Source organism: Strongylocentrotus purpuratus, unplaced genomic scaffold (assembly GCF_000002235.5).
Source record: "Strongylocentrotus purpuratus isolate Spur 01 unplaced genomic scaffold, Spur_5.0 spur5_scaffold_16, whole genome shotgun sequence".
NCBI classification, from domain to species: domain Eukaryota; kingdom Metazoa; phylum Echinodermata; class Echinoidea; order Camarodonta; family Strongylocentrotidae; genus Strongylocentrotus; species Strongylocentrotus purpuratus.
The window spans coordinates 18,738,920-18,751,063 of record NW_022145601.1 but is presented as its reverse complement, the minus strand read 5'-3'; the positions used below and the strand labels follow the sequence as shown (position 1 = coordinate 18,751,063).

The window sequence follows — 12,144 nt, the reverse complement described above, 5'->3', positions numbered from 1 at the left end:
GGTCATTCCATGGGGTTGGGGTAATTTTTGTGACATACCAGAAGTGAGAAACCATGTCTCCTCAACTGTAATAATGTTTGATCGAATTGAATTTAGTATAAAAAGTATGGCCAACTTTGTTAAGAAGTATTCAAGCATCTCGCCAATGACGTTTATCAATATCATGGACCTAAAGTTTATGTTATAGCTGTTATATGAATATGATGTCCATGTAACGCTGGTTAAAAGAGAAATGTGTATTAAGCACATATTTTGAAGAGAAGCAAATGAACTAAGAATGATTTTGGCGCTGCATTACCATATATATTCATTGCATAAAAACCTTCAAGGATGGTGTCATCTTTCATGTGTAGTAGAAGATCTCATACCAACGTTACAAGGACATTGTAATATTTTCTGCCCAAACCTCATGGAATGGCCCATAATTAAATGATATTGACTGGCTTAAAATAATACCTAATATGTTTTATTTTACCTGGGGTAGCCTCATCAGTTGACCTAATCTTTATGTACCTTTTAACCATGTGAAAAAAAGAATTTTCATTTATGTGGTCAATAAAACAAATCAAATTAAATCAAATCAAATTATATGACATAGAGATCTATGTAAAATGGAAATGTTAATATTCTGATCTTTTGCTTGTTTGTAGGAGGGAGAACGGTCAGCTGAAGAAGGAGATGCAGGACCAGCAGGACGTTGTCTTGGGTCTCAGGAGAGACTTGGCTGGAGCCTCGGCCAGACTCTCAGACATGACAGGTAAATCAGCATTTTGAGAGACAACTTGGGTTTAAATCTAGGATAGGAGAAAGTTTCAGCAAACATTTTGATGCAATTAACAGTATTTGAAATTAAAAAAAAAAAAAAACATATATCTCTGAAGAGCCAGAAGCTCTAACCTGTTTTTGTTTCCTTCTTTTTTTCTTGTTTTCTTCATAATTTCTGATGTTTAAAATACTAAGTGTGATTGTTATTAAGCATTATTTACACATATTTATTCTTGTTATTTTAATTTGTATTAGGAATTATTTTTGTTTTTTGTCTTGTGTATATTGTGTTGAATGTTTTGAACGGACTTCCTGAAAAACAGCCTTATGGCCGATTGCAAGTGTTTTAACCATGGTTAAATAAAACAACGACAGCAGTACAGGGTAAATGCCATTCTGACTTGCATTTGATGATATATTGTCTGCTGTGTGCAAAAAAGTTTGCCCATGCATACTAATTCAAATTATGTGCTTTAATGCACTTCTGCTTCTGATTCAATGATATAATGCTTCATGCCTGTGGTATTCATTACAAGAAATTGTATATGTGAAATTAAATATTTTAAAAGAAAAAGAAATCCTGGCTCATGAGTGAGTCTGTGTATATAAAACAAGGAGAAGTTTACATATGTCCAACAATTAATTTCCCTACCTCTGATCACTTTATGTGCATCCAGGAGAGCTGAGTGACCGTCAGAAGGAGGAGATGGAGAACCAGAAGGCTCTCATCAAGGACCAAGAGGCCGAACTGACCACTCAGAGACAGCAGCTGGTCAAGCTGTCCGAGCTGGTGGACAGGAAGGGGATCGAGACGGAGAACATGGTCAAGGAGATTGCGTAAGTTTCAAGATAAGCTTGAGTTCTGGAAACGATAGAAAATAAATTATCACAGAATCCAAAAAAATTCACCCTGAAATGTTCAAGATTACAAATAAATGACATGTGCTAAATGATTTTTGGTAGAAAATGTAGTAATGAGCAATTAACTGAAACCATTGACCTTTTAAGTACAGGACAAAAAAGATGTTATAAGTATCATCAATCTTGTTTTTGAGACAGACATACCTGAACAAAATAAGCAATATATAGTTATCCATGCCTGAACATTTTTATGCATACAGCCATATGTTGTGTTTTTCATCTCCAGTGCACAGAAAGAACTGTTGCTGAGACAAAAGAAGGACACCGCAATCAAGGACTCTGAGCTGAACAGATTGGAGCAGAACCTCAAGCAGGAGCAAGTTCAATCCCAGAAGGCCAAGCAGGAAGTAGAACAGGAGGTAGGAAGCCAATTTAAGTTACTAAGTAAACTAAAGATATTAGTAATTTAATTTTCTGATGTGTATACCATTTTTTTCAAAGAATCCTCTATTGAACTGTTGTACCATCTCTTATTTTGCTGTACTTGAACAGAACCTAATCGGAATGATGTCCCAATGGCTGGTATGAAAGTTATGCTTCTTGCAAAATTTTCACCAAGTTTTGATGTCAGTGAAGTATGACCTTTAGCACAAAATAACTCTTGATTGAGTCATGGTGAGGCATGATGCACCATAGCTAGTGGAGACAGATAGTTGCGACATCCGCATGTGCACTCATTCATAGGTAAAATTCAGGGAGCTATAAGTAGTTCCTGCCGTAGAGATAGTACATGAGAGGAAACTTGGGGGGGGGCCCCTGAATTCACCTTTGATTACCCTCATGTGCGAGTGTTACAGCTGCCTTAGGGGGGTGTTTCACAGAGACTAAGATTGAATTTAAGTTGGACTTAACTATGGCAGGCCATTCCTGCCACTGGTTGCTCTCACCATTATGATCTGTAGAAAATAATTTTCCCTTCAATAATGAATTATCAAAAAATGTAGATTTGTGACCATGATTTGTACGTCCTTTGAGAGACCAATGCCAGTAAATGGTGAGAGCAAACAGTGGCATGAACAGCCTGCCATAGTTAAGTCCAACTTAAAGTCAATCTTAGTCTTTGTGAAACACTCCCTTGGTCTGCTAGCTGGGGATGAATCCTACTCACATACATACAACCCATGTTTATTTAATAAAACAGATTTCATTCCTAATTAAAGTCATGTTTCATCTATCATATTACTTTTTTTTCTTCAAAAGGGTTTGATCACGAGCGAGTTGTCAACCACAGGAGCACAGTGCAGAGGAGAGAGACACGCAGAGGTCATCTCTAGGCAACGAGAAGCTCTCGGAGAGCTGAGAGGCAGAATAAAAGGCATGGAGCAGAACAGACCCCCATGTAAGTGAAGCAAATGTGCTAGGTTGAATATATTGGACCGCTTTACCATTGAAACAAATCAGATATAATTCATCATTCATAGAATCTGATTACCAGGGTAAATATATTTTTGAAGCGTTAAGTGACCTGTGTATCAAGCACTATGTAAATCCAGACTCATATTATATGTCAACCTGTCTATCTTCGTAAGACAGATGGTCTTTGTAGACAGGTTCCTTCGGTACATTTTACACCGAGAAACCATTTTCAAGGGAAACAAAAAATGTGGTCTTTGTAGACAGATGGTCCCTAAAGCAGTTTTGACTGTATATAGGAAAGGCAGTGCATATGAAATTTCCATTGAAACTCACCATATGTAATTCAGTTTCCATAGAATCGGATGACTGCAGAATTTTATTTGTGAAATGTTGGAACTCATTTGTTTCAAGTGCTATGTAAATCTAGATTTTTATTGTTAATATTTACAGTGTAGTTTTCATTAAAGTTTATTTCAGCATTCACAGTTATTAAGATTAAAGTTCATATAGGGTTGCCTTTTTCAGGGATATGTGATACAAACAAGAGGGAATTCAAAAGTAACACTGAAATATAAATGTATACAAAAGAAAAATACAGAACAAGTACAAGCACTGTTGTTACAACAGCAAGAAAACAGAACTGATATTTCAGATTCATGTATGCAGAGATTAAGTATGGTCTTTGGAAGTAGTTATTTACATCATAGAAGTAATGTGAAATTAAGAATTATTGGTATGGGGAGTGGAAAGCTATTTCTTTATGTTAATGTCTGTTCGTATTTAAACAAAATTCATGAAACATACCTGGGCTCCGTTGCATAGAACTTACCATTGATAGTAAATTTACCATCAATGGCAACTACCATGGAAACAGGGCTCAACAGCCAATCAAAATCAGGGTTTCCATTGATGGCAAAGTTACCACCAATGGTAAGTTTTCTGTGACGGGGCCCTGAAAATGAGTAATCCCTTATTTACCATGTTCTCATTTTGATCCGCATTCTCTGCTTCAGTACCCACTCAAGACCAGGCCTTACAGCAGGTCATCCTCCTCAAGAAAGAGCTAGCCGAGATGAGGGCCAAGCAAGCCCAGATCTCGGCCATGTCAGGTCAGTCCTCCTCCCCCGATGTCCTGCTGGAACGTGAGGTCGCCAAGGCCAGAGGTCAAATCTCGACCTCCGTCTCGGACGCAGCCATAGAGAGGAGCGCCAGGGTGGAGATCCAACAATCCATGGATAAGAGCGAAACAGCTGTAAGAAATATTTTGAACATTATTTGTTCTTTGTTTATGTTTTTAACCTGCAATCCAAATTGCCTTTTTGACTACGTACACCCTCTTTCAATATTACTAATCAAAACCTCTTTGAACATCTGTGTAAGAAAGATTGTCTGTTTATTAAGTCAAATTTTATATTTTCACTTTACACAGTTTTTATTTATGTACAATGTTTACAGTGATTTACATTTGTCATTCAAATTTCCAAAGTATTAGTAATAACTCAAAATCTATTAGTAAGATTTCCTTCATTTTTTTAATGATCCTGATACAATTTGTTGGAAGCAACCTCTGTGAAATTCATTTTTTAAAGAGTGGATTTGTAAAGGTGTTTACAGCAGCTTATGATAACAATAAATGAATAATAATAACAGTGGGTTTTTGTATAGCGCCATGTCTGTCAGACTTGACACTCCAGGCGCTCCACATGATTATCATTGAAATCAAATTAAAATTTGGGATAGAACGTGAACTTATGTACACATCCAAATCGATGTACCTTCAGATTTTAATCATCTTTCTTTCTTTGATAACCAGTACATGGAGCTGTCCGGGACGGTCGCCCGACTGCTGGGGCTGGGTGAGATCCCCGGCCAGGAATCGCTGGCCCACTTGCCCCGGACGAGAAGGAGCGCATCATCAAGGAGAGGGGCAGCAGCCACGAACTCATCTTGAGTCGGCTGAAGACGCTCAACCAGCGTCTGGAACGCAAGGACGCCCTCCTGCAGGGCTACGAGAAGGACCTTGAGAAGCTGCGATTGGCCGAGAGGGTAGCCAATGAGAAGGCAGGCCAGGTGGAGAGTTTGGCGGTAAGTTTTGGAGGAAAAAAAAACATTGATTCACTTTTAAAATGTATCTCTTGTCAGTACTTCTTTTAGAAGCAGTAATAATATTTTGGAATACGTGTGGGCTGCTATATCCTCCCCCCTTCCTTTCATTATTTACTCTGGGAAAGGAACAGGAAAATTTATTTTAATTTATGAAATATTGAATAAAATTTACGTGTTTTAATTTTGAACTGACTTGTCATGCTAATTTCAGTTCATCAAAGATATAGGTGTTGGGATTTGGGTTGGGACTGGCCTTCAGATTAGGGTTGTGGTTAACCATATGGTTATTTATAGTTGTTGTCGTTGAACCATGTGTCATTCAGTTTAGACTCTTTATGTTACATGTTGACAGAGTCTCATGATATGAAATCTTTTTTTTAAATATTTCATATCATTGCTAATATATATTTGTTATTGTATGTAACATGGTCTGTAAACAAAAAACAAAAACAAATAATACATGATATGGTATGTATGTATTTAAACTTTTTTCATTTTCCTCTGTATTTATAACATATAATTCGTGCAGGGCCTCTCAGGATAACAGTTTCAATACTGATAGATTACCTTGTTTGAATAAAACAATTAAATGAATAAAATAAAAACGATTACAATCTGATAATAATAATAATAATGATAGTGTAAACTTATAGAGCGCACACACTGTCCAGGGATGCTCATGGTGCTAGTCCAGCAACAGTTCTCTTTAATACAGGTAAAGTAAATGTTTATTTGATAATAGACTAGTTATACCATCATAAACTCAAATACATTCTCATATTCCATGTCGAATGATCCCCCTCATCTGATCAATATTATTTGGTGTCCCATGTCTGCAGGGTGATGTTAGGAGTCGCCAGGAGGAGTCACACTACCTGAGAGAGACCCTGAGGAGAACGAGAGAAGAACTAGATAAGGAGAGGAGACTCAATAGTGCAATCAAGAGTAAAAAGGTGAGCTTCATGTCTTACTATCTATCTATCTTCTCCCGGTTCGGAGGCTGATTGCAACATCTTCTGCCATTCTGGTGCACTCTTGCAGTTTTAGTCCACTCCAGTTCTTGACATTCTCTTCCAAGTTGATTCTGGGTCTCCCTCTTGGTCTAGTTCCTTCCACTCTTCCTTCCAATACATCCTTTAAGAGGCTTTGGTGCCTTCTAACATGGCCAAAGTCTTACTACTCTTCGGAATAGAATAGCTTGAAATGTTTAGTGGGAAAAAAAGAGAATTGTCTTTGATATAGTACTGATTTTACTGGAGATTCATGTAAAGAGGTGTCGTGGTTTAGTGGATAGGTCACCGAACTGTGGATCACAGGGTTCACGGTTCGAGTCCTGCCGAGGCACTATTGTCTTTGGGCAAGACATTAATGTACATTTGCCACTCTCCACCTAGGTAAAGTAAATAGGTATATCCAGTTGGAAGAAATTCCTTGAATGCTTTAGCACGTTATAATGGTGGCTCAGTTACAGCCGCGGTGCTTTGTATTAAGTGCAGTAGATTATGGTAGCTGTACTATTTAAATAGAACTATCATTATTTTTATTATTATTATGTTCAAATTGTATCACATTTCATTGTAAGCATCACAATTGTTATCTTGGTTTCAGCCAGGTTGCCAAGTAAGGCACTCACATTATTCAAGGAATTAATTCTCAACGGGTACCTTTTAGTCTAAACCCGGGTCAAGAAAGGCAACTGCACATGAAATACTCTGTCTCAAGCATAGTTACTCATGGGTTGGGATTTGAACTTTGAAGTTTCGAACCTCGTGGTTCGTCCTATCCGAATTACTTCATCACAATGTCTATACATAATGTAAAATTATTTCATGTTTGCAATATTGGCATTGATTCAGTATGAAAGTCAATGAGTAACATAACATTGTGTTTCCATCGATGACGGAGAAGAAAATGAACATTAAGTAGTAAATTTTCATATCATATGTTTGTAGATTAATTTAAGTTTAAAGAAAGATCTCAAATGTTGAAAAAAAGCGCTCCTTTAAATGGTCGACGTTTTTGTTTTATATATCAAAGCATAATTTTCTTGTGATTTAATTGACTCCCTTGAAGACATTCCATCTTGAAAACGATGAGAAGAACAAGCAAGTGTGGCCCAAACACAAGTGCTATGAAGATGATGCCAAGACGAATAAGGTAAGTAAACAACGCTGAATGAATATACATTGAAACCTATGTATAAAGACCACCCAAGGGAGACAAGAAAAGTGGTCTTTATAGGCAGGTGGTCTTTATGTACAGGTTCCTTTTAAGTACAATGATTTTTCAATGAGAAACCATTTTCAAGGGACACAAAAAAATGTGGTCTTTGTAGACAGGTGGTCACTAAAGCAGGTTTGACTGTATCTCCTCCTTTGGTGCATGTCAACACATACAAGAACAACCCTGTTAGCCCAGTCTGCATCTCTCTCTGTCCCGAGCCTTCATTTTCATTGTCTCATATGTTTTGTCACCTATCAACTTAAAGGTAAAGACCAGTATTGGAAACGCCCCAATTTCAAAAAATGAAATGGAAGCTCTTATTACCAATCATGTGAAAGAATATGTTTTGACTAATACATGATGATAAAAAATTTGCCGGGAAACCGCCTACTAATTCATATATTTGATAAATTTGTTTCTCTCATGGTCTGTGAGAGATATAGGGTAGTCCCATATACATCTTTCTGTGTATAGTGCTTGTAACTTTACGAAGAATGGGCCAAATTTCTTATCATTTTGATGATTCCAGAACCTTGCAGATGCTAGATGCTAGATGATCAACCTTTTCTGATCGATTCCACAACGTTTCTTTCACAATGCAATCGCATGACCATAACTGGTCTTTACCTTTAAGACACCATCCAAATTGTAGTCTCTCTTTTCCTCTTTTGCTATCCCTCTTCCTTCCAGTAATGTGTTCAAGTATTCTCATGCCAGGGCCCTGTTTCATTTGTTATCAATAACAAGTTCTAATTATAAGCTACTGAAATCCATGCATTTGATGGACTGTGAGCAGATTTTTGATAGATCTGTGGCAGTTGTTATTGAAAACAAGTTTTTTAAGAAACAGGGGCCCGTTCCTAGAAACCGTTATAAGTCTAACTTCTTGACTATCCCATTGAAACGCGTGTTAATTCTATAACACATGTTTCAATGCGATAGTCAAGAAGTTAGACTTGTGACGGTTTCTAGGAACGGGCCCCAGGGCCCAGTGATGTTGCAACACTATCCTTAATAATTATTAAAAATATAAAATGATGAAATTCATAATTTCCTCATTGCAATCATAACTCACAAAAATGAAACATAAGAAGGTACTTGATACTCCTTAAATGAGAATCTTAACATTATTTTGATGGGTAAAAACTAAAAATAGATTCTAATGGAGTACTTCCTCATGAAAAGGCCTATCATATTACTGTTGGCAGTATTGTTTAGTGTACAGCATGCTTGATATCAAAACAAATATAAATCTTTTGGAGACATGGAATAATGATGTTTAAAGCTAATCATCTTTATGTGTTTTAGCTGTAAACATCTCTCAGAAGACAATAGATTTTAATATAGAAAAGTTCTTTTTATGTCTCTTTACTTTTCCTTTTGTATTAATAAATCAACCAGAATGAAAAGGAAATCAAAACCTTGTGTTATAACTCCTCAAATTAGTTGTTGTAAAACATTACTGTAGTTTAAATGGCGTCTATCTGGTGTAATTCTCCATCTTTATTTTTCATTTTACATTATTCGTTTGATATTTGCATTTTCTTTTGTATCAATGTTTTATTTATTAATTTTTGTTTCACTTACTGTGTTTGATAAGAAGAGGTAGCCAGCCTTAATTTGTTCTCTTTATTGATTTAAAGCCCCACTACTTATTGCTACTTGTGCCCTCTATATAGCAAACAATGCCTAAGCGGTATCTGTTGTTCCCCCATGATCCCCCTTTTTCTTATGTTAATTGAGAACTGATCTGATGGGATAACCTCCTGTCAGTGACTGTGCAGGGAGGTCTAATCCCTCCTGGCCAAACTAGTGGAGACATAAATATATGTATATATATATCAATATGAATAATGTTATATGAAATCCATGTCTGTCTTTTTGTCCACAAAACAGAAGGAGGGCAAGAAGAAGCTGCAACAGGAGAAGTTTATACGCAAGGAATACGAGATAGAAACACTGAAAGCGGTAAGAATTCACTGATTAATTTGTACAATTTAAGTTTAAGTTTTAATGCTGTTCTTTCATTTTGGAAATAGAACTGCATAATATTAATAATAATGATAATCTGAATTTGTAAAGCATTTGATTCAAAATACCGTCTCTAAGCACTTTACAGATATTATTACCCCGGTGATCAGATTCGTTCACGCACAATGTGCACCATCTCCACTCCCTGGGAGGTACTCCTACCATATGGTATTGATGTTTTTTAGACAATTATTTCAAAAATGAAGAAAACAAAAAGAAAGGAGAGCACAATCAACATTTAAATAATTTAACTTCTATTATCTATTATCTGTTTCACATACTTTAGTTTTTGTTTTGAATTCAAGAAAAGGCAAAGTAGGCTGTTGTGATATTCAGCTCATCAAGTATGACATTGTAATAGTTGAGTGTTTATAGTTTCTATATGTGTGAATGAAAATCCCTTCCTAGACATGGGAACCTCTTATCATGTTTTTGGTTTTGGTTTTATCCTTTCACAGGAACTAGAAGCCAAGGATCAAAAGCTATGTGAGACCACAGCTAGACTCATCAACATGGAAAATGCTGTAAGTTAATCCTGATAGAGAGGATCTATACACTTCCACACCTCCTTTTTGGTAGCAACTTTCTGGATTCCCGATTAACATTACAGGCCTATGTTTTCTATGCAAATCAGATTTTCATCTACTTTTTTGAAAAATCATTAGGAAACTAGTGTTACACATGGGTATACCACCATTTTAATACCAATCCTGTCTTTAAAGGGGAAGTCCACCCTGATATTAACTTGGTTTTAATAAAAGCAGAAAATGAGAGAAACAAATAAGTGAAAGTTTGAGCAATATCCGATTAAAAAATAGGAAAGTGTAATGAATTTTTGAAATTTTCATCAGTGTAACACAAGTTGGCAACACCATGATGTATCTTGCAAGCTCCTTTCCAATTTGGTTCTGCACAGAAAATTTCACAAACACTTACATTTTGGTAGTTATTGATGATGGAATAGATTTGTTTCATACAGGGATCGTATATTTACAGTAATTATATTGAGGGTGAATGTATGGTTGAAAATTTTCTTATGTGAAAATACAAATTTTGAACTTTTTTAGTAGGGATAGAGGGAACATTATACAAACTTGCTCCACCCCTAAAATGTGTGTGTGTGTGTGTGTGTGGGGGGGGGGGGGGGGGTGTATATTATCACATACTTGGGGTCATATGGTTGATAACCATATCTGAGGACTCTTTATATGTATTTGTGTGTATTATATTCAGATTCATAAAAAATCCCATAATAGCAATTTCTCATTCTAGTTAATTTTCTTCTCTTTTCTTCCTCTGTTCTTACAGGCTATGTCATGATTCCTTTGCTCCAAAACATCTACGTCTGGTTAGCTATCCTCCAGGTCAACGTCCCTTCCACCTTTCTTTCACATGGGAACAGAGTAATCGCATCAAAAAGGTCAAAGGTCAAAGTTCAGATATCACCAAAGGGAAGAAAGGATGTGTCATCCTGCGTATGATGTTACATTAATGATGATAGTAATGATAAATCTGGATTTATATAGTGTTTAGTACCGAAGAGCGTCTCTAAGCGCTTTAAAGATAATATTATTACCCCAATCTTAATAGAATGTGTTTAAAAACAAGAAAGCAAAAGAGATTTGTTAAATGCCAGATGGCAGCGTACTCAATTTTGTATTCATTTAAGAGCGTGTACTGCTAGTTTGTAAATCACTACATCACCTTGATCTAGATGTAAATGAAATGTAAAAGTTGAGCAACATTTGACTTTGACTTGTACTATTTAATAATAGATGTGTAGTTCATATTCATTATTCTTGTCCTGAATCAGGCCATGATTTCTTTTCTTCTCAAATTTAGCCTAAAGGTAATTTTGCAGTTCTTGTATTAAAAATGAATGTCTTTTATATTCTAACGATGGAAACTGCTAAATGAAGCCGTCTTGAATAAAAATGTAAAACTGAAGGTATGGACAAAACGCAATTGGGAAGGTAGTAAAAGATATAAGGAATAATTCAAAACACTTGAAAATCAAGTCTTGAAATATCTCGATAGTACATACCAAACTAGGAGAGCCCATAGCATTTAAGTCTTAAGAATAATCTATTTTGTTGCTTAAATTTAGCAACAAAAGTAAAAGAAATAAGAAATAATTTAAAACACTTGAAAATGAAGATTTGAAATATTTTGATAGTACATACCAAACTAGGAGGGCACAAGGCATTTGAGAATGATCGATTTTATTGCTAAAATTCAATTAATTGTAAAAATAAGTTTAGGATGTAATGCATACTCATTTAAGATATTGTACAGTTAATGCGGAAGCATCTATTTTCGGGCATTATCTAAATAGCATACAAGGTCTTGGTAGCTGTGTGATGTGTCAGTTGTTTCAAAATTTCTTCACAGTTTGTCTCAATTGTAATGAAACAGGTATAGTTTTGAATTTTGTTCTGATGAATTACAATGATTGATTTGAAAGTTGTAGAATACTAAATGTTTTTGCCTTTTTAAAGAGATTTATTTCCAATCTTGAAATCAAAATGACTAATCTCGTGGTCGGATTTTTCGTGTCAGCAGAAATGTTAATATTGGTTAATATCTTTGAATACATGTTCAATGTTGGAAAAGGGTAGCGTTTACATTTTTAGGTATATCCTAGTTCATTCTAGGCTATTGGAAGTGTTTAATAGAAGGTGTCTAAATGGAACTGAGGCTTTGTGTGAAATCTGAATCACATTTTGTATATGACTGTAAAAG

General features: G+C 35.8%; 1 protein-coding gene across 1 annotated transcript in view; it reads left to right on the top strand.

Annotated features, from left to right (window-relative positions):
- Positions 1–11,928, top strand: part of LOC583402 (forkhead-associated domain-containing protein 1) — a 34,088-nt gene extending 22,160 nt beyond the window's left edge. The window contains 12 exon segments of the mRNA XM_030987443.1: positions 651–757; positions 1,443–1,602; positions 1,913–2,045; positions 2,887–3,025; positions 4,056–4,294; positions 4,856–4,934; positions 4,937–5,127; positions 5,988–6,101; positions 7,222–7,305; positions 9,268–9,339; positions 9,861–9,926; positions 10,711–11,928. Of these exon segments, the coding sequence (XP_030843303.1) occupies positions 651–757; positions 1,443–1,602; positions 1,913–2,045; positions 2,887–3,025; positions 4,056–4,294; positions 4,856–4,934; positions 4,937–5,127; positions 5,988–6,101; positions 7,222–7,305; positions 9,268–9,339; positions 9,861–9,926; positions 10,711–10,722 (1,396 nt within the window). The 3' untranslated portion in view covers positions 10,723–11,928.
- Positions 11,929–12,144: the final 216 nt, after the last annotated feature.